Below are 22,838 nucleotides of genomic sequence, written 5' to 3'. Positions count from 1 at the left end.
CGGCCTACGCTCCTCGCTAAAGCAGGATCTCAAGTGTAGCTCGGCGGAGTTAGTCTTCGGCTCCCCTTTGCGCTTGCCTGGTCCCAGCAAACCACAGATATCCCAGCGATATCCCAGTAACATCCCGGCGTGGACGTTCGGATATCCCAGGGATTTGCCCAGAGAGCCCGTAGAAGTCCTTTGTACATCCATAGGACTAGCAAAAGACCCGCTTTTGTACGTTTCAAGAACGTCCTATAAATATCGCGACGGGATATTCGGACGTTCAGAGGATATTCCCGTTTGCATGCTTGTTGTCGTTTGGAATATTTATAGTGGTTTATGCTGACATTCACCCAAAATGAAACAAGAATATGCTGTAACATATCTTTTATTGTACCACACACATAATTTTTTGCAGTGTATCGTATAACATTTTTTAACGTAGTTACGGGTGCAGAAACTCAAAATCCTGTCACGCTCAGCTTCTCACTGCCCGCTCGGAACGAGAATTGCCCTATTCCCGATTCACTTCCCGTTCCCGTCCACTTTTGTTGCAATAAAGCGTAACTATAACAGAACTAATAACACACTTCACGTAAGATTTTGAAAATATGGAAGCAGGATTGCGGGGACGTTCGTTAGGCCTAAAGTTTCGGATTACAATTCATCTGCATAGCTCACACACAATTCCTAGTTTGTTTTACACACAACTGTGGAGAGGAACATTTACATTGTTTGCTGCAGGATTCATTCTTGTTTGGCACAAACGGAAATGGATTCTTGAGAAGCACAACAACGAGCACCAATATATACACATCGTACATCCCGCTCCAAAGCGGTAGAGTGGCAGCATGAGTGGCAGTGGATTGTGGTGGCGGTAGCTTGCGCCCCCTTGCCTAATAAAGCGTTAGGTAACAGGTGGAAACTGATGATTTTTTGTGTACTCGTATGTAATAAACCTACCAACACATTTTGCGATCACGTAATCGACGCATATGACACTATCGACGTCTTCAAGCAAACCCGAATGAACCGAAGGTTTTAGTGGTTAAGTGCAAATGGCACTTTTACGAACGAAGAATGGACTACGGAGGCCATCTTCAGTCATGTTGTGTACAAAACGATCAGAGAGTTGGTCTGAAAAAAATATCAGGAATATATCGGCGATTCTCAGAAGAGTGTGTGATGCCACATTCCTTTTCTCGACCAAGTCCAGAAATATCTATCACCACTGCTGCACATGTACTGACGCATAACACTATAGGATCAAGGAAGAAATTCACGATTCGTAATGCAAAATAAACAATTCTTATTCATGATTAAAACAGTCCGGGATGTCCCAGGGATGTTCATAGGATGTTGAAATTTTGGAACGTCTGCAACGTGTTTGGGATCATGTCATGGATGTCCACTGGACGTGCGGACAACATTGCGACATTCGAGACGTTCGCGACCTATTCTGGACATCCATGGGATATTAGTGGTTTGCTGGGGTGACTTCCTCGATCCCAGCCCGAAGCCTCCCCTCGCCGGTGACGACTTCGCAACGCACCTCCGTCAGCATTTCCAGGCCGTCAAGCCCGCGCTACCTCGTCAGCCTTCCCATAGGAAGATTTTCGTGCACCCGGATTTGGCCAATGCCTCTCACGTCCGGGTGGATCATGCCAAGCCACCCTTGACCCCTGCATATGCTGGCCCTTACAAGATACTGGCCCGCAGCGACAAGACCGTAACAGTCCACCTTAATGGCCGCCGCGAAACCATCTCCCTCGACAGGTTCAAGCCCGCTCATCTTGAGACACTCGTCGCCCCTGTGCATCTCCCCGACCTTCCCTCCCACTGTGCAGGCCCTCAACGCCCACGCTCTGTCCCTCGGCGCAATGTTTCCTGGCATTCTCCCCTGGTTACCACCAGGGTCTAGGGGGGGAGGCCTGTAGCAGCACTAGTGCCATCGGATGATGGCAGCTCAGTTTGAACGTGAGCGCGCAGAGCGCGATTCTCCGCCAGTTCTCCGCCATTTCCTACTATTTCAAAACCTCCGAATATGGGTGTTGAAGACACACAAAAGTGAAACCCTCCATTGCGTGTCACCATAGATTGACAAGTTACCCGTCAAAAAGAACTCGTTACCGTGTGAAAAATGTAAGTTAATAACGAAGTTCTTCATCGTGAATTGTAACTCGCAGCAACTGAGTTACTTAAAAAAAGAACGAGTTAAGGCGGGGTCCCATAGCCTCGATTTGAGCAGCAGCAGCAGAGCAACAGCAGCGGAGCAGCAGAGCTGCAGCGACACGAGCGGTCCCATAGCACTGGGCGAGAGCAGCAGCGCTGCCGAGCTGCAGAAATTCCCTGCTGCTCCCGTATCCGAATTTTTGGTTGCTGTGCTGCCGTGTTGCTCTGCAGCCGATCGTGCACGCCAATCAGAACTATTGTTTACGTATGGAGCTGTTCGGTAGTGTTCAGTGTAGCAAAGCTGGTGAGTGATGACTTGTTTTCTTTTGCGTCGGACGATGTGCAAGTGCTTTTACAAGCGTGCCTTTCAAGTGCAGTGGTTTCTCAATCGACAAAGAAGCAAGGTTCAATCGTAACACTCGCTTTTCTTGTCATTTTCATTATATGTATATGCAGAATATGGATTACTACGAATAAAGTGTTCAACCCAACCCGCGTTATCGGTTTATTCACGATGCGTATCATAAAAGGATTATAGAGGGGTGACTTTTCGGCACCGTGAAGGCGCCATCCTCATTAGTACTTTGCAGGAGCCGTGTAGCTTCTGTACCTGTGTGTTATCGCTTGTTCAGGGTCATATATTGCCGACAAAAAGCCTTGAGCCATGGTTCCCATCAGTGTCAGTGCTACCAAGCTTCCACTTTGTCAGTCTTCACTATGTTCTGTCCGAGTGACGATCTTCGAGAACGATTAATTCTGGAAGTCCAAGAGAGACCCCCTCTCTGGAACAAATGGGATAGTAGATACAAGGATCGACATGAAGTTTCCAGGTTATGGCTTGAAGTCCAGGAAGCGATGAACCATCCAGAGATGACAGGTAAGAAACACTTTATTGCAGAGCAACTTGAAAGCAACACTTATAGCAAGGGTCTTAAAAAGATTTGGCAAGCTGTAGAATTTGCCTTGCTCTTCCTTCCTGAGTACTCTTACTGCTTAAGAACAGTGAAAGTGTATTACGTGTTTTGCAGCTTTAAAAAAAAGTTGGTTTTCTGTTCCTCATGCACTTGAAGCCTTCTACCTCAAGAGAGACCCTGCTAGCATGGTGTAGTCACTGGCCATATATCAGATACGTCTACATGTGACAACATGAGTAATGATCCTCACAAAAACAATAATGATGCAGACATTCATTTCAAAGTATTGAAATTGGTTCATTCCACACAACGGCCAATATGTAAGAAGATGATATGCACAAGGGATCCTTGCACACTGTAAAAGAAAATAGAAAGTGCAGGTGGAGGATTGCAACCATACAAGGATGAACTTAATCGTAGAAGGTTTCCTATTACAGCAAATTTCTCTAATGTGTGTCATATAAAGCTGCTGTGCTTTGGATATTGATATACTCTCGATTGTTATTTGACAACCATGGAACAAGCAGATGCGTATAAAAGTTCCTTTGGTTGGTGTCTGTAGCCTACACATGAGGTTTTGGAGAATGTCAGGGGGTTTTCTTCCCGTAACTAAGGAATTTAGGCTGTAAGCTCTAAGTTGTTGAGACACAACTGTCAAAAGAAAATGATATGTATATATTTTTTAACCAGAGACTAATCCAAGTTTGGTTTTGTTTGCGTCAACACAAAATTTCTTGAATAGCTGGTAGGCTGAATGACAATGCGATCAGACTATGAATTTCTGTTAGAAAGAGTGCAAAGGCTGCCACTGTGTTGAAAATGTACAAAAAGAAACATTACATAGCAAAATGTTTCAAGTGTGTACAGTCAAACTCCTTTACAACGAAACTCAGGGGACAGCAAAAAAATTTGCAGTAAAGGTTTTTTCGTTAAAAAGGATGTCTCTTATTGGACCTATAGGCTCCGGCGGGACCGCAAAAAAAAATTTGCTGTAGTGGTATTTTCGTTAAAAAGGTGTTCGCTATGAAGGAGTTTGACTGTATTACGCCTGTAAAAAATCATGTTAGTATTACATTGCTAGCGGACAAGAAAGGTCCCTTTCACATGAACGCCTTCACTACATTAAACTATCATTGTAAATGTCAGATCGGCTTCACTACTCAAAGCTGTGTCAGCACATGCTCTAAAGGGTATGCCTTTCATTATTTCATGGGCCATCATGGGTAGTACAGAAAAGAGTGCTCACAAGATTAGGCACTTCACATGCTAAGTCTGCACATCAAATTTTGAGTGCACAACCATATGGTGTGGAGCACGTACTTGCTTGCCCTAGGCTAGGAGAAGTTCCAAAATACATTTTTTGCTCGCTTAAACACAAAATAACATATGAATGTGAGTGCACAAATAAGGGGCAACAGACTGACATGAAGCTTTGCAGGTCAGTGCTTTGTCCCCTTTCTTTTTTGTACTTTTGCCAGATGTATTGGGAATGTTCTAAAGCAAAACTCTTGGCATTTATTGAACTGTCCACACAGCAGCAATGATTATAATGTGTTGTAACCATGGGTATAAGCATACAAAATGTAGGTTGCAGCTAGTTAATGTTTACAAATGTACAACATCTTAGTGTTTCATTTACTCTTTTGTAGTATAACTAGCAGCTCTATCTGTTACTTTACAGGCTACTACTTAAAGCCCAATAAGTGTAATTTGATGTCTTTTTGTTTTTGTTTTGTTTCACTTGTAGTGTCCTAGCACAGTTATGCCATTTTATAAAAACGAAGGATATCTCATGGATCCTAACAGCACAGCGGGGAGTTCATCTAAGGCCATCCTGACTGCATGTGAGACTACAGAATTTGTGTAATTCCTGCTTGAAGGAAAAATGGTAGTGTACCAAATTGAAGCCTCGAGAAAACAATGCTTGGCAAGGATATATGAAAAACATTGCAGTAACTGAATAACTTGGTAGTTACACTTTGAAGTCACTTTAAACAAAGGTGACAGCTGGTTACAGTTACAAGACATTTTTACAAAAAAGTTACTAGCCACACTTACAAATTACTACCAAACACTAGTAGATGGAACTACCACTGCTACTTATTCGTATGGGAGGCATCCATTTAAAATGCCAGTGTAAACATAAAAAACAATACATCATGCATGTACTTGTCAAAATGCTTTCAATTCCATGTGCAATTTCTTGAGCCTTCTGAACGTATGGATAAAACACACGCACACATGTTCAGGCAGTCAGAACTGTGAGAACACTACAATAACATCATCTTTGCTTATTATGCTAACACACACAAATAAAATTGTTCAGTAGATAGACTACATTTAAAACATATCATACATTATGGAGTACTCTAATGGATGCACTTGTATCATATCTACAGTGGACATGTGCAAAAAATCATGGAAGAAGCTGTACGACAGCTTCAGGAGGAGCTATACAACTTCCAAAAAAGCTGCAGCTAGTGGTGCAGGACTTGATGACATCCTTGAGGCAGAGCAGAGTGGAGAAGCCCACAAGTGGAAATTCTACAGCGCTCTCCTTTTCCTCAGGGATGTCGTCGCCCCAAGAAGGTAAATGTCACTGTCTTATGTACCACTGTCAATGCATCATTGACATAGGTCCCATCCCCATTAACGGTAATATATAAAATGTTGAATGCATATAACATATAAAATGCACTGTCTTGTCATAGGACAATATGCAACCGTCCCCAAGAACAACGTGCAGCGACCATTGAAGACCTTGCACACATGGAGCCGGAAGTTCAGGTAACGCTAAATAAGGTGGTATGCTTGTACAGGTTACCAAAGAAGTATGTAAATCATATTATTCAGCCCTAGTTAACATGTAACAGAGTAAAATTCTAAATACCCAACCTACTAAAATAATCGAGACACATTTGAGCAGAATGCTAAATAATTCAACACAAAAACCCCTATGTATTAATTACAAGAACTTTGTTTTATGCAAGGAAGTCTTGCAATTAATGAGTTGATAGATGTTTCTAACTGTCCTCTTTGCATTTCAAAGTACAATCTTCTCCACAACTTGAATTGTTCTTTCACGTCTTTTTCTACACTTTCAGAGTACAAAGTAACTCATTACGTTTAAGATATTATAATCCATGAAAATTTTGTTAGAATGATGGGTAAATTGATACAGTCAGAGTGTGCATATGAATAGTCCCTCAGGACTCCCTTTGATATCTTCCCTAGCTTCTACAAACCCTCAGCATTCACAAACCTGCCATTCAGGCAAACACACTGCTCCTTGTACTACTAAGAACTTAAAGCACCCTCCGCTCCTGCAAGACATGCCTTTACTGCAGAGGAGCCAGGGTAGCACGAAATACCTTGCATCTTGCATATGTAAGTGGCATCTAATCAAACGAAACAGATCATAACCTTCCTACATCCCCCCCAAAAAGTAAATGAATGTGAATATCCCGGAAGTTCATTTGAAAAATAAGTACAACTTACAGCTCAAAAGTACTTTAAGATGCTGTACGCTGAACTTTAAAGTTAAAGTACTTGTAAAGTTACCCTCAAAAGAATGTATGACAGAACAACTCGACTAGAGTATGATCGATATATAGAGCCTGAAGTTTTCAAAAAATATTTTTCTCTAAATTTCGGGGGTAAAAGTCACGTAAATAATCATGTGCACAAAATTCCTGTGAATTTGGGTGAGAAAACTTCTACTATGCTAAATTCGGGGCGAAATCGGGCTCAGTTACTTTATTACTAACTGTAGTGGTTTGGTTGTAGTTTGGGGATGTAACTGCATTTGCTGCAAAACACGCACAGGTAAGTTAGTGCATTCCTACAGATGTCCCAGTGAGGGGAATCTGCCGGGCAAAAATTGGGTTTCATCCGAAGGACTCAAACTTCAATTCGAGGTGCAAATTCGGGGAAGAATCCGGTGAAACCCTAAAACTCCAGGCTCCAGTTACATGTATGAAAGTGGAAAATGTGGAAGCACTAGGAAACGTAATACTGCACATGTCAGATGTTCTAGCATTTGTTCAAAATCTTATACACAATGAAGGTTTCGAGAATTTTTGAGAACTTTGTGGAATTATTCATGATGACCATATACGTTGACAGCAAAAGTCACAGAGCACTAAACTGAATGCACTTCTTTCATGCCTTAGGTGGACGTCGCTGCAAATGAGGACATGAGCATTGCAGAACATGATTATTTCTGTGCTGGGCCATCCAGGGCAGGCAGTGCTGTGCCATCCAGGGCTGGTAGTTCTGTGCCATCCATAGTCACAGGTGAAGAAGGCATGGTGGAAGAGGAGGAAGAAGACGTGCCTCTTGCTTCAGCAAGTGCAGCGCACAGGCCACGAAAGAGAAGGCGAGTGTCTCAGACAGACGACAGCAACATCGCTGAAGCTCTCCGGGCTCTGACGGCCGAGTTGCATTGCTCAACTGTAGAGCTGCAAGCCGCTGTAGATGCCCATGAACACTTTGGGGGTCTTGTGAGTGCCCTGCTGAGGGAGGTTCCACGAGCTTTGCAGCACCTGTGCCGGGTTACACTCTTGCAGGTGCTAGAGTCATTCATGGAAGGCAAGATTGTGCACATTGTAACACAGCAGGAACCGTTAGTAATCATTTCTTCCACTCATATCTTTTAGAGAGCTGCTTTTCTTTGTCACTTTCCAATTTTTCCTCCCATTTTTTATACGTACAATGCATCTGCAGACCTTCCTAGAGTGGCTCCTTGACACCAGCCTTCGCCCACTGCCAGGAAACTGCACCTTCGGCGCTCACGAAGTAGTCGGCAAAAACGTTTCTCACACTTGCTGCCTCACGTGAGAAACGCCTTGCAAGCGTCGGTCTGAGGTCCTCCAGGGCATTTGCAGGATTCCTGGCAAGCAGGTTCCTCCACTGGCCATCCTCGGCATCACTGGCATCAATGTTGCGGTCTGCGAACCCTTCAATGGACAAAATCTGTAAGCCTTACATTCAGCAACACCATAAGATTGCACAGTTTCACTGGTTTCTTACCTCTTATACAGCTAAGTGCGAACATATCTTTTCTAAATATATACAGCACTTTCTCTGAGATGAAATCAATTGCAGTATAGCATACGCTGAAGGGCACTCTTTAGGAGGGCATTAGCAAACTCCTAAGTCTCAATTAACTTTTTCATTATCAAAGCTATGAACCTGTCCCAATGAGAATATCTGGTCCCTTCGGTCACCTGATACCGGAGCCGTTCTCAGAACAAATGTCCGTTCGATAGGTCATCCGAAAAAATTTGTGAAGAAACAAAATGTTTTTCCTTTATTTTGTTCATTATGCATCTTCAGAGACGTGTCTTTCCTTCACCCCAATGTGAGAGAGTAAAAGAGCACACTATCGCCACTTGCGTCCTGATAATAGATTAATCAAAAACAGAAAATGTGACCCAAGATAAGGGCAGCTCCGATAGAGTCACCCGATACATTTGTTTTCATTTTGTTTCCGCAAGTTAAAGCTCATCTTCCTCGCATTAGGCGGCACTGTGCTCCTTCGTCCTTCAGATTGGGGGTGAAGGAAAGACACGTCCCCGAAGATGTGCACTGAACAAAATAAAGGAAAAAAATGGTGTTCCTTCTCGGTGTTTTTGCAGAGGATCCCTCAAACAGATTTTTGTTTTGAGAATGGTTCCGGTATCAGGTGATCGAAGGGACCAGGTATTCTCATTGCGACAGCTTCGTAGCTTTTATAATTAAAAAGTTTATTACTGAAGGTGAAATAAGACATTACCTTAGGAGTTTGCTAATGCCCTCCTAAGGAGTGTCCTTCAGCATAGGCTATATTGCAATTGATTTCGTATCTGAAAAAGTGATATATAAATGTTGTTAAATAATATGTTTACATTTACCTGGGACACCCTGTATATTCTTTTTGTTGAAAACATTGGAAAACGAGTAGACTTTCATTATTGTTCTGCAATACCCTTGTTTTGTACCTTTTTGTACCAGCTTAGTTGGTAAGCAGCTTGTTTGTGCAACCTTTGTTCTACAATAAACATAGTACTCCATAACAATTAAACTGTGCTAGTGATCTCTTCGATGTTAAGCATTATATACTGAAATATGTTTTTGTTTCTGGAACTGTAAAGCCCATGTTTTGATGTCTATCAAGGTACACAGACAAATAAAAGCTTGTGCAGAATCCAACAATACACATGCATTTTCTTTTCCCTTCCTAATCCGAAATGTGTCACTGCATAGTTTATTAACAGGACCTCATGTTTTAGGGCGGCATGTGGTAAAATCTATTTTTATCCCTAAATTACGTTATCATCACCCTGAGTAAAGCCCCATGCCTCAAAAAAAAAATATGCTAGATGTTTTGCACTCATCATAATTGCTGAGATTGCTGTGTTCACCCAAAACAAACAACACGTCTTTCTTTTTGTTTGTTTGTTTGTTTGTTACGTGCAATATCACCCTGTTTTATAGTTCCTGAAATAAAACCTAATTTTTATGTCCCAATATTTTGAAAAATACTCATAAACACATGAGTCTATGTACCGATGCTGCCTTACCTGGTGGACAGTACGCTTCCCTGCCTGGTGCTGTCTCCTCCTGAACCCTGAGAAAGTTGTGCAGAACAACACAGGCTTGCACCAGAAGGTCCACGTTTTCCACCTTCACATTGATGGGTCGCCTGAATATCCGCCACCGTGATGCGAGGATGCCAAAAGCATTCTCTACACACCGCCTGGAACGTGTATCAATATAAATGTAATGCAAAAATAGTCTAAACTAAACTATCTAAACTTTCTAAATTATGAGACCACATCCTGCATATTATCTGCCTATGGTACTTCTTCTTGGAAAAATAAATAAATAAACAAACAAACAAACAAAATGTACATGAAGATCTGCAAAGCTAATACTTTCCTACATATATGGATTAGTCTTGCCATTTATTGACCGAAACATTTTTACTGCTTCTGCTCAGATGGCATGTCGCTCTAAACACTTTTCACGTTACATGTTACAATAAAACAATGATATGAGTGACCTCATCAAGCCACGTGTAGTGGCTTTTTGTTCCGGGTTCCAGCCCCTTATGTAGGCTAAAACAAATATTAAATAAATAAATAAATATGTTGGCAAAAATGCACGATGTCTGACATCGAAGGCTACCTAGTGCAAGATTGTGGGGACTGCATCTGCTTGGCCCTTTCCGGAGTTATCTACATAGCTTGAGCATAATGCATGCCGGACAAAACCATACAGTACCTAGCATGTGACAGCCGTATGTTGTACACACGCTTGGTGTCATCGAGGTCGGCACCTGGAAAGGGCCGCAAGAAGTCAGGGCGCAGCTGAAAGGCCTCGTCTCCCACAAAAACGTAAGGGGCCTCCAAGGACGAACCAGGAAGCCTCCTTGCTGCTGGGAGTCCGAGGCGACCAGCTTCGAGGTCTTTGCCCAACGAGCAGGATTTAAAAACCCCGCCGTCAGACTGGGACCCATATGCCCCGATGTCCGCATACAAAAACTTGTACTTTGCATCGGCTACGGCCATTAGGACGATGGAGTGGGAGCCCTACAATAAAATGCAGATTTGTAAAATATGCTCCAACTAACTCTGGCAAATCTCATAGTGTCACACCACCTTGTAGTTGTAAAACATGGACCCTGCACGGTGTGGGGCTTCAATGATGATATGTTTGCCGTCCACAGCCCCAATGCAGTTTGGGAAGGACCATCTTTCCTCAAACTGCTTCGCTGACTGGGCCCACACATCTGGTGACGGGTTCTGTGAAGTAGCAACAATTAGCCACCGGTCTGAAAATTGCCATTCCTACAAAAAGACGAGGACATGGCAGCAGAAAGTGCTGGCACTCCTTTCGGTATTTGGTTGCACAATGGAAAAATACGAAGCATGCGACTAACATAGGCCTTGAAAGAACAAATGCCCTACACACTGGTAGCGCTGCACTATGTAGTTATAGGCAATGGTAGTGCAACATGCGTGCAACAACTTCAAAAAAGACTGCCTGAGGAAACCAAGTTTCTTAGTTTTTCTGAATGACAAACTGTATGCTCTGTATGCACTGTTGCAAAGTTATTTCAAAAGGTAAAACAAAGCAGTGAAATGGGTAATATAATAATGTTTCAGTACTGCTGTAGATGGTACATGTATTCAAAAATTTTAAAAACATCAAATTGGTATGTGTTCACCAGCATGTATGCAACAACAAATGTGTCGCACTCAGGGCCAGCGATAGGGGAGGGAGTAAGGCGACCTCCACAGGTCCCGCGCTCGAAGCCCTCAACCAAGGATTAAATTTGTTTTTAAATATCTAGTATGCACCTAATCGTGTGAAACAGGCCCTGCGATGTGCCTTTCCCTCAGGCCCCGCACACCCATAGGATCGGCCCAGGTCGCACTTAGTGTAAGATGTGTTCACCACCCCACCACACTCTGCTCTACTACACCACATTTATCGCTCGACACTCACGGGAAGGTAGATTGGCATCAGCTCTTCCCACAGCGCCGTGCATGTCTCATACACAATCCTTTTGATTGTCGTGAAGCCAATCCGGAAGCTGTATGCAACACTGCTGAGGTAACTGCCGGACGCCAGGTACCTGCATGAGTCCACAATGCTGATTATGTCAGCATCCCAAACAAATGCCCACAGATGCAAGAAATATATAATAATCAATATTTGTAAGGAAAGACATTCTTCCTGACGGGTTAAACTAGCACCTTACCAATGGATCATCACCACATCTATACATGCAGGAAGAAAAATTGCCTCTTCTTCACAGTGTGGGACACAAACTTGCCTCAGTGTGATGGCCAGTCTGTGTGCAGGTTCCAAAGCTCGACGACCCTGGGGGTGCTTCTCCAGTCTGTGCTTGACGAGGCTCAGCAGATAGTCGAATTGTTCAGGAGACATGCGCACATACCTCCTGAACGCAGCAGTATCGTGGAGTCTCATCTTTGACATCTGCAGATGTGATACCAATAGCACTACATTCAGCACTGCATACTGTTTAATAGTAGGTTTGAAGGCAGTGTTATCTTACTTACCAGTGTGTGGAAGTCCCCCTCAGTCTCTCTCGCTCGCCACAGGACACTTACCCATTGCGAACGCTTTTTTGAGTGTTTGCGCTTCGCGCGACGTTGGAGGGCCAATAAAGCTGCGCTTATTCTCAGCAAAATTCGCCTTCGCTTAAGAAGTAGCAATCTCTGGTTCCAGCGCGGCATTCTCGCTAAGTGCGAACTTAACGAGCGAAGCGTGCGAGAACAGAGTGATGCCTCCAGATAGAAAAGTTGGTCCTTCGAAAGGGGAAAAAGTGGAAAGTTTCCCATTTGGGGAAAGAGGAACGCTGTCCTAATTCTTTTCAGCTTCAGTTTTAAGTGGCCTTGGGCCAGTTCCCAGTGGCCTTGCATACTTGGGGACAAGGAAGAAATGTAAGCAGGAGGCTGTATTTCTAATAGTTCTCACACAAGGTTTTATTTCACAAAATTAGGCGAGCATTTTGTAGTTTGTGCACAATTAAAGCGTAAAATGTGACACAACATTTCGCTGAAAAGTTACTGTGCCATCAGAGTACGCAACAACTCATGCAACACGATGCTCACAATCCTACGTTGAGGAACTTGGACACGAGAAGGAACATATGACTAGTCGATCGAACACATGATTACACATCGTTAGTGCATTTATGCGATCGAGTTGCGAGATTGTTTTGTTGTATGTTGTCGACTGTTCCCACTGGCGCCATGTATTTTGTAGAATGAGTACAAATCACAATACAGAATGAACAGTACACAAGAAAAAGCGTGTGCAACATCGTCCTTATCTATCTGTTCCTCAAAGTTCACTTGAGAGTTCACAGTAACATGGTAGGTGTAGGTACACTCCACACCGCACAAGCACTTCGCCACCATTTTCACCAGAATGTAAACAATAACACGGTTGCCAACACGTTCTGGTCCTTTACGCCACTGCTGCCGCTAAACTAAAAACGAGGCTATGGGACGCCTCAAGCAGCGCTGCTATAGCAGCAGAGGACTGCTCTGCTGCCCTGTAGCCCTGTTGCTGCTGCCGCGCCGCTGCTGCTCTGCTGCTGTTGCTCGATAAAAGCTATGGGACCCGGCCCTTACTTCCAAGTACAAAATCCGGGCACAAAATAGCATTACGCAGGTGCAGCGCGCACGAGCAGTTGAGTTAGACCTTGTGTAGCACCTTGTTAGCACCTTGTGTAGCACCTTGTAGGAATTTGTACCTTGTTAGACCTTGGTTGTTAGACCTTGTGTAGTGGCAGCTCAGTTTGAACGTGAGCGCGCAGAGCGCGATTCTCCGCCAGTTCTCCGCCAGTCCCCGGGTACGGTTGTCAGTCCTTTCCTGCGCCACACCGCCAACCACGGAAATGTCGGACACACGTCACGTCCACACAGCAATCCGCGAGAGCCGGGAAAGTCGCGAGTCTGCACCAATCAGCACGCTCCACGACCGAGAACGCAGGGGAGGAAGGTACGCGACGTGGACAACAAACATGTCGGAAGCGTATCTTAGCTCTACGAAATTATAATCAAGGCTTCAAAGCAGAGCTAAATGCTCTACGACAGCAACAGATAAGGAAACAAACGTAAATATGAAGACTGGCTCAAAGCCGCTGCTGAGCGAAGACAAGGAAGTAAGTTTGTCGACTATACGTGAAGACATGTGTAAATGCATCCAGTCCGCTGCTCGCAGTGGGCATCGCTTTATAGGACGCTGTATAAAATACAATAAAGATAAGTTTACCAACTGTATTTCACGTGCGGAGTTTCAGTACAGATCAAATAATTATACGGACCACAGTGTGGACGAAAGCGTCACGAAAGCCGCGAATGAATTAGTCTCAGTCGCGGGTTTCTATGATGTAGTGTGGGCGTAGCATAAGGGACTTGAGCTTTTTCCGTTGGATACCAAAATGTCCCGCTGAGTCATGCATGGCGTGAGGAATGGAAGGAGACGCAAAGTCAATTGTCCTCAGGTGGTAAAGAAGCTCATTGGCAACGGTGAAAGCGGCGTGTGAGTTGTCTTCAGAAGCTTGCTCGAAGAAGCTGAGACATTCAGAGTCTTGATGTCGAAGACCCCGCAAGAACTGCGCAGACTGTGCGAGAAATCTTCTGTCATCTGGAGCACATCGATACAAACTATGACTATAGGGTACGACATTCGGAGGAGGTGAATACGGTGCTCAAGTGACCTATGTAATCTCCATGTAGGTACCATGCCTTTCTGCGATGGAAATTAGCGTGATATCTATTTGTGACCTGTATTAATAAAAAAAGAATGAGGGACGCAGTGACGACAAAGTTTCGCCGGGACTGGCGTTGTGCAACCTTCCTCTTGTTAATCAAATCCTGTCAAATTGACCAAATAATGTCGTGGCTCAGAGGATACATATGCTGCCTGTGCAATGTAGGACAGGTTTTGTTACTTCTTTTTGCGGCTATAATAAAGACGGCACCTCCAGCAACGAGCCATTTGGTAATACTGCCCAGTACATATTTTCTGAAGCGCACATGCTGTTCAGTATTGACAAAACTGTTTCAAAAGTTGTTGCTACACTCAGCTACATATCGTCAGCCAGTACTCCACTCTCTCGCAGTCGCTGCGGCATGATAGACAGACGCCATCTGTTGGTCTCTCAACGCCATATAAACGGGTTGTACGTAAATAAGAATGCCGGCGTGGACATGTCCACAAATAAGTGCCAGCGGGGGGAATCAGTGTAACATCAGGGAGATCGAAGGCACTGTGAAATGGGAAACGCGCTATGGCGTGCCCCTCGAAAGTGGAGTCGGAGTGCAAGGCCTCAACGGCGAGAACTGGGCACAGAAAAAAAATCGCTACGTTCACCCTGCTAAAATAGTGCAACATATTTTTGCAGCTGGGTTTAGGGGATACGTTGGCCTTTCAGTAACCGCAAAAAGTATTGCAGCGGTTGGATTATACCATACCAAACATCGGCAATTTTCTGCTCTCACCTAACTTTACTGACGTCTCTTTCGGCAACGGAACGGGTTAGAATGGTGTTCTACATATTGAACGATAGAGGAAAGATTACACATCAAAAGCATACTTCATTTACGGACATCTGACCTACCATCGAGGAGCTATGAGCGCTAAAAAATGTGCAATTTTTGTTATATCTAATAGATGACACTAGACGTGTTTGAAATTCAAAATTACAGATTAAGATGGCTTCTATGGCTTACTTTACTACCCACTTTACTTACTATTAAGATGGCTAACTTTGCCGCTGTAAGTTAAGTTAAGTTACAAGTTACTTTTAATTAGCTTTTCCCTCACGTCCACATATTTTCTTGGTTTCTTTCCGGTTCCTTTGTGGAAATTTTTTTCCATAGAACGTGGCATCCAATCAATGACAGTATTTGATTCAGGAAGTAAGAACCGCTGCCATTGAAATGAAGCTGAAGCATTGTAACCCCAGAAGGAGTAAGATACATAGCGTTCGAATATAGACCTCTACCAGAGAAACGTCATCATGACGTTGGTAGACAGACTGAAACCGAAACAAATCGGAAGGAGAGGGCTGGGTTCCCCAAACGGGCACTTGTACGCTGCCTCCTATTGAAAGAAAAGTAGGACCGAAGGACGCGTCCCTTCAGGGACGATCGTAATCCCCTCAACACCGTGGCTTTCGGGCGCGGCCTTGTTCACCTCTAGCTTCGAGCGTAGTTCAACTCTACCAAATTTCTGGAGCTGTCGAACTTCGTGTTTGTGTCTGTCCCTTCGTCTTCCCTAGTCTCGGGGTTTTTTACATTATGCACTATGAGGTCATTTGTTTACAAACAGGGAAAGGTCTAATATTGGACATAAATGAAAACGATCTAAGCGTGTTGCGCTCCTCCGCAGGCTACACAAGGTCTAACTCAACTGCTCGTGCGCGCTGCACCTGCGTAATGCTATTTTGTGCCCGGATTTTGTACTTGGAAGTAACTCGTTCTTTTTTTAAGTAACTCAGTTGCTGCGAGTTACAATTCACGATGAAGAACTTCGTTATTAACTTACATTTTTCACACGGTAACGAGTTCTTTTTGACGGGTAACTTGTCAATCTATGGTGACACGCAATGGAGGGTTTCACTTTTGCGTGTCTTCAACACCCATATTCGGAGGTTTTGAAATACGTCTGCCAGAAGCAGTGTGTGCGTCCGAAGGTACAAATTCGAGTACTTGCCCAGGCTCTTCAGTTGAAAATCAAACACGTTTTGCGCATGGCGATAATCTTCGTCACTCACTTCTGACCCGTTCAGTTGGTTTCAAGACTGGCCACGTGATGGCAGACAGGACTCATCGTAAAGTTCAAAACAGGTAACGTAGTTATAACAGAAAACTCCTTTCCGTAAAACCAACCTTAAGTATTCCTCCTCTGTAACAAAACTGACGGAGACAACACAAGTTAGATTCACCTTTTCGTCAGCGTGTCGAGACCAGCATTCAAAAAGCTTAACGAGTCTGTGAAGCAGAACACATCAATGTCCCTAGCCTCAATCTTTTGACAACTGGAAGCTATCACTCTGATATCTGTCTTCCTAAGCAGGTGCAGATGAGCTGCTATGAACCCGAGGTATAATACTTGGCGTGATGCGCAATGAACCACAGTTTACGTGGTATCCTCAGCTTCAGATTACAGTCCTGACACAATGACTAGTGAAATTCTCCACCTACGTGGTCATGGTCTCGCACTTTCTGCTTCTCACTAAATGCTCCTTTACAGATGTTACGGTGACTGGCATCAAAATGTTTGCATTCGTCTCCTGGGGTCATTGCCAAGGGCACAATCTCGCGCAACATCGCATACAGCTCGTCATGTAAATTACGCTGTAGTTCCATGTGAACGGAAGCGCAGCCTGCACCACACTAAATATGGTTCTCCAACATATACGAATCGGACGAGCGTATGACTAGGAGACAGAAGGATGAAGGGATGTGTTCCTCGTAGACATTCCCGCTTCCCGAACACGATGATAGTACTCTTATGGGCAACCTTAATGGGTAAACATGGTTTTCGCAACCTACCTTTGCTGTCTGCTTTTCTTTTTGTTTTTTTTTTAAATTCCGTGTTAGCGCCGCGAAGCAACTGTGGCTATGAGCGGCGTACAGACGTGGACAGATGGAGAGAGGACAGCAGGAAGGAGTGGGGGACAGGGGGGTCAGTATGCGTCCTGGGCCGACTTCAAGGGGAACTGTGACGACATTCGTCTGGAAAGTCTTCGGAAAACCCAGGGAAAACCTCAGACAGCACAGCCGGTGACAGGATTCGAACCCGTGTCACCTCCCAGTCTCGGCGTGGAAAGCGATCACTCTAACCCACTATGCCACGGGAGCTGGTGCGTCTGATTTTCTTTCCTACACTTTGCAAGCATGGACTCAGGTATAAGCACTCAACTCGTATCTGCTTCAGAAAAGCATCTGCACGGATAAACCATTCTGAGTGGTTGGAACAGCTTTATCTTTCGGCATACCAGCTGCACAAGTTCCTTTGTGACGGGTCAACCAGACGCCTACACAAGCAGCAAAGGGATTTGGACATGTTCTCCGTCGTGCTTAGGGTCGCCACCTTTCGTAGTAAAAAATACCGGCTGAGGGAGAGGAGGTGGAATAGAGGGAAAGGAGGAAAGGCTCGTGGGACAGTGGATGAGGGGTGGACGAGCACACGCATAGAGAGAGAGAGCGTGCTCGTTCAAGATAGTACGAGGAAACATATGTTCCTGTGTGGTGCTGTATCATTGATGCTAGAAATAACAATGCTAATAGTAATAACGATGAATAATAATAAGAATGAATAACTAAGAAAACGACTGGTGACTGCGGAGCTGGGTCTGCGTTCCAGATTTATTCAAGCTGTAGTGGAATGTTGAAGAGAAAATCCCGTAAAAGCCCTTATGAAAGGTCTTGAACCACAAATACCGGCAAAAGGCTGCCGGTATTACCTTCCTACCGACAACCGGCAGAGCGCCCAAATAACCGGCCGTGCCGGTATAATACCGGCCGGGTGGCAACCCTAGTCATGCTGGATCTGCGATTGTTTGTGCCTGTGCAGTCAATATACTGTTTTTCTGCTGTAAAATCTTCCACGTGAGACATCAGCTATCAGTGAATGCAAAGTTGCTTCATCATCACATCGTTACTTCGGCATCACTCCAACTTCAGAAACAATGTTCATGTCATGTTCGTGTTTGGCGCAGCTACAGCAGACTGTATATTTATAATTTGGAAATACCTATTCAGAAATATAAAACACTTTGTGTAAAAGGAACAGCAGCACCTCCGCGTTTTGTTATTTATTTCGCTCGACGCGAAGGAATAGCCACAACCATCCAGAACTGACAAAGCGGGGGAGAGGGAGAGAACAGTTGAGTAACGGAAAGCCCTGCCAGCGTCACACACGGCCCAGGGAGACAAAGAAACGAAAAGAAAAGAAAAGCAAAAAGCTACTCAACCGTCGTCCAACGATTGGCCCGACGCTAGAGGGCACGTGAGTTTTTCCCAACAAAAGAATTATACTACACATTCGTCCCCCTGGCAGTACATTGGATACCACCCCTGTGGTGTAAATGCTATGAAGGCCGCGCCTCCATGTTTGTCATAGGACGGTGGTTGAAGTTGGCCCGTGAGAACCCAGCTGGGGTAACATCGGTGTCGCCATCGTTGAAGAAGCGAGTAGGTCAGTTGCGAAAGAAGAGGAAGAAGAAGAATCTCCCTCGGCGGATAACGGCCAGCGTCCGAGATCAAAGAAGAAGAAGAAGAATGCTGCAGTTCGGAAGAAGAAGAAGTCATCGAACCCGTGCATTCCTCATCTGACGCTGTCGACGTACCAATTAGTTTGAATCGTGAGTACAAATGCTCTGCTTTTCTATGTCTTGTGAATTTGCTATGTTATTTCTATTTTCTTGTCTATGCCTTCACTCGAATTACCAGTGAGAACGCCTGGAACTTTCGGACTTAGGGTGTCTTAAACGTTAAACGCAGGAGCAACGGTGCTCTTCTGGAACACATGATGCAGTGTTACACTTAAGTGCAAAATCAGTGAGGCTGTGTTTTAGAACTAGCTCCAGTGGTTGACTCTATTGTGGAAAGATAAGGCGAATCGGTAATCGGGGTATTGGAAAGAAAATTGGGTATTGGGTAATTGGGTAAACGGGGCAAAATTGAAAGAAAATAAGGTATATTGCACCAATGCCATTGACACTGAAACGCTGTAGTATTAGCTGGACAACTTGTTGAACGTACTTTACAATTCCACAGCAATCGGTGACCCAATTTGTCCGAGCATTCCTGCGTATTCTACTGGAAATTATTGTCAAGTTCACCGCCAGCGAGCCAGTGTCACTATTCTTCGATCATGCCAACGGTAAGTCGTATAAAACTACTATATTGGGAACAGCTCGGCCTTATTGGTCGTGTGCTTCACATACGATTGACGGAAGGGTTATTGCCGTAATTGTTTCATCCCTTGCCACAAAGTTACTATCTAAATCAGGTATTTTAAATCAGGTCTGCAATTTAAGTGTTAAGAAAAGTCAAGGACCAGATGGTATTCCAACTATTGTCATAAAGGCTTGTGGTTCCACTATCAGTGAATATCTTTTCGTACTTTTTGGCCGGTCAATAGTGACAGGAAGGGTACCACAGGAATGGAAGTTAGCTAATGTGGTTCCGATCTTCAAATCAGGTGATAAAACATGCGCTGAAAATTACAGACCGGTTTCTCTTCTGAGTATATGCGGCAAAATTTTGGAACATATAATTTACGCATGTTATGACGCACCTCTCCCGAAACGAGTTTCTCGCCCCGTCCCAGCATGGTTTTCGTAAGATTCTTTCATGTACTACACAACTCGTCTGCTTCTATCATGATATTACTTCAATTTTTGATAACCAGTTTCGAACAGATTGCGTTTTCTCGGACTTTAAAAAAAGCGTTTGACACCGTTGACCATAGCCTCTTGTTATATAAGTTAAGTCTCCTGCAGGGTGTCGAACCGAAACGTTTTTCGTTCCGGTTTTCGTTCCGGTTACATCATAAACGATCCGGTACCGGTTCTGCTCCGGAGCAAAAAAATAACGGTTCATACCGGTTTTTAACCGGTTTCGCTTCTGCTGGGAATATTCATCCCCACAACAAAAAAAATGTTACAAAATGTAAACCCGTTTATTCCGCATACGTGGTATTTAATAGACAGATGTGAAATTGGTAGCTCCTGGTTCCTGTAGGTTACTGTCTGAATGAGCCTTCTCCTTTCTTGAAGCGCATGCTACAAACGGACTTGTTTGTCGTGATGTCATACGTAAAGTACTTTCTTGCTGGGTTGGAGCGACCGCGTCCCATCCGAATGTCTGTTGCTACTGTCTAGCCAGCAAGCACCACCGCACGAGTACGACGCAAATCGAGGAACACCTTCACTCACAAACGCGCTCGATGGCTCCGTTATATTTGCTTCGTGTCCTGTCCACAAATGAGTTCCACATCGCACGGGCTTGCCCTCGCGTATACGTAAATGTATTCAACTTAGCTGCTCTCAAACAAGGGACGCGTTGCGCGACATTACCGATGAAGAAGCCGTTATGCAGCCCCCTTGGGTCGCTGTTTAGTTGAGGAGAGTTTGGGGGGATCAAATTAAAACGAACACTACGGCACATTGCTAGAGAGTCACATGTACCTCTAAGTCTGTGTGCGTGGGCGAACGATAAACCATTAAGGGACCCTAAGGGTCATAGTATGCCAACATACATTCCACCGTAACCGTAACCCTCGTATAGTATCCATGACATGGCTTCAGAGCACACGACGTCTGTTTCATTCGCCTATCCGTAGTCCAAACCGGCGAAGTTTTTTCTTGGACCGAAAACCGTTACATATATTTTTCGGTTTCCCTCCTGAGCGAAAAAAAAATGTATACGGTTTCGATTCCGTTCCGGTTCGCACCAAAATAGCGGTTTTTTTCGGTTTTCGGTTCCGGTTTTCGGTTCGCTCCGACACCCTGGTCTCCTGCACTTGGATCCTTCTAGTACTGGACTAGATGCAAGATTATATCAAAAATCGGAGACGGTATGTATAGGACTAAATGGCACTCAATCACCACCAGCTACAGTCATAATAGGTGTCCCGCAGGGATCCGTATTGGGCCCACTTTTGTTTTTAATCTTTATAAACGACCTCGTTGGTATAATTGATTCAAATATTAAACTATTTGCAGATGATTGTGTTGTTTATAGGGCAATCAAAACAACTAGTGATACCGACGAACTTCAAAAGGATCTGACTAAAATTGAAAAGTGGTGTCAAGTTTGGGGTATGACCTTAAATGCTAAAAAACGTAAATGCGTTGCGTTTTGCATTAACAATTAAGTACACCTTAGATTACAAGTTAAATGGCGAAGCATTAGAAACGGTCGAAGAATATCGATACCTGGGGGTTGTAGTTAGTAGAAACCTCAAGTGGGACAGGCACATAGATTATATTAGTAATAAGGCTAGTAGGACTCTCAGGTTCATGAAAAGAAATTTTAAGGGTGCCCCAAAGGACGTTAAAGAAACTGTCTACGAGTCGTACATTCATCCCCTGCAGGAATATTGTAGTGTGGTTTGGGACCCAACGGAAAGAGGTCTCAAGAAGAAACTTGGGAAGATCTAAAAACGAGCCGTTAGGTGGGTAACAGGCAACTACTCGCCTTATGTTAGGGTCTCTAGTTTACAGTCCGTGCTGGGTTGGACCACGTTAGAAACTCGTCGTAGGATAGCAAATCTCAGATTCGTTTGATATATTATTATGGTACCGTGGCTATTTCGCGTGATCTTTATCTGATGCCCCCCAGCTTCATTTCCGATCGATTAGATCATGAATGTAAAATTGAACCACATCGTTTTCGCACATCCATGTTTCAAAAATTTGTTGTTCGCTCAATACCAAGCATGTGTCCAAGGCGCTCTTAAGAGCATGTGTCCAAGGCGGATCTTGCAGGAGACATAATCATAAGAGCAGTGACAAACTGACCCTATGGGTGCAGCAGCGAGGTCATTACGAATGTATACGCTGTTCTGCTCTCAGAGGATTGATGAGAACGATAGGTTGTCAAATGTCATTTTGAAGCGTGTCCTATAATACCCTAGATACTCAGATTTCACGCAGACTACTGAGACGCGGTGAGTAGGTGGCATGCTCCTTTTAGAAAAATGATGAAATGTAATGATTACTCTCAGAATATCATTTTGGAACCTCCGAACACTAGCACAGTCCGCAACGTCCGCTTCCAGAAAAGGAGCTGGTAGGTTGGAAAAAAGGTTGTCCCTTTGGAAAAAATCCTCGTAGCGCCCATGGTGTCACCTCTCGTCAGTCCTAGACAGCGTCGTCCGGTTTCACGTTGCATTTACTTCTCGTCCTGACTACGCCCGCGAATTCTTTATGGGCCAAGCTTCCAAACATTGTCACGGATGAAACAGAGATGGCGACTCGATGAACGATGAAAGAAAGATGAAATGGAAAGGAGCTAGAATGATATCTGAAGGAGCTCCGGTGTCTCCTACTGACTGTGCCAGTAATGTCAGTCTCAGTATTATGCGTTGCGACGACGCGTCTCCATGACAGCCGTTTTGAGCGGGAGGCGCGAGGAGCAGCCACCCCTGCGCCATCCCAGGTGTACCCGGACGGGGAGTCTGGAAAGCGACAGCCGGATTAAGTATCACCCGCACCCCCCCCCCCCC

At 44.4% G+C, this 22,838-nt stretch overlaps 1 protein-coding gene across 1 annotated transcript; it reads right to left on the bottom strand.

Moving 5' to 3' along the window:
* Positions 1-2,930: 2,930 nt before the first annotated feature.
* On the bottom strand, positions 2,931-16,927 carry LOC135387640 (uncharacterized). Its single transcript, XM_064616748.1, has 8 exons — positions 16,802-16,927; positions 11,889-12,056; positions 11,562-11,792; positions 10,712-10,855; positions 10,335-10,642; positions 9,632-9,807; positions 7,781-8,026; positions 2,931-7,639 (listed from the first exon to the last, which is right to left on the bottom strand). The coding sequence occupies exons 1-7, from the start codon at positions 16,925-16,927 to the stop codon at positions 7,800-7,802; spliced, it is 1,380 nt and encodes a 459-aa protein (XP_064472818.1). The 3' UTR covers positions 2,931-7,639; positions 7,781-7,799.
* Between the last annotated feature and the right edge of the window lie 5,911 nt (positions 16,928-22,838).

This window comes from Ornithodoros turicata, chromosome 3 (assembly GCF_037126465.1).
Source record: "Ornithodoros turicata isolate Travis chromosome 3, ASM3712646v1, whole genome shotgun sequence".
NCBI lineage: Eukaryota > Metazoa > Arthropoda > Arachnida > Ixodida > Argasidae > Ornithodoros > Ornithodoros turicata.
This window is presented reverse-complemented; position numbering and strand designations above follow the sequence as displayed.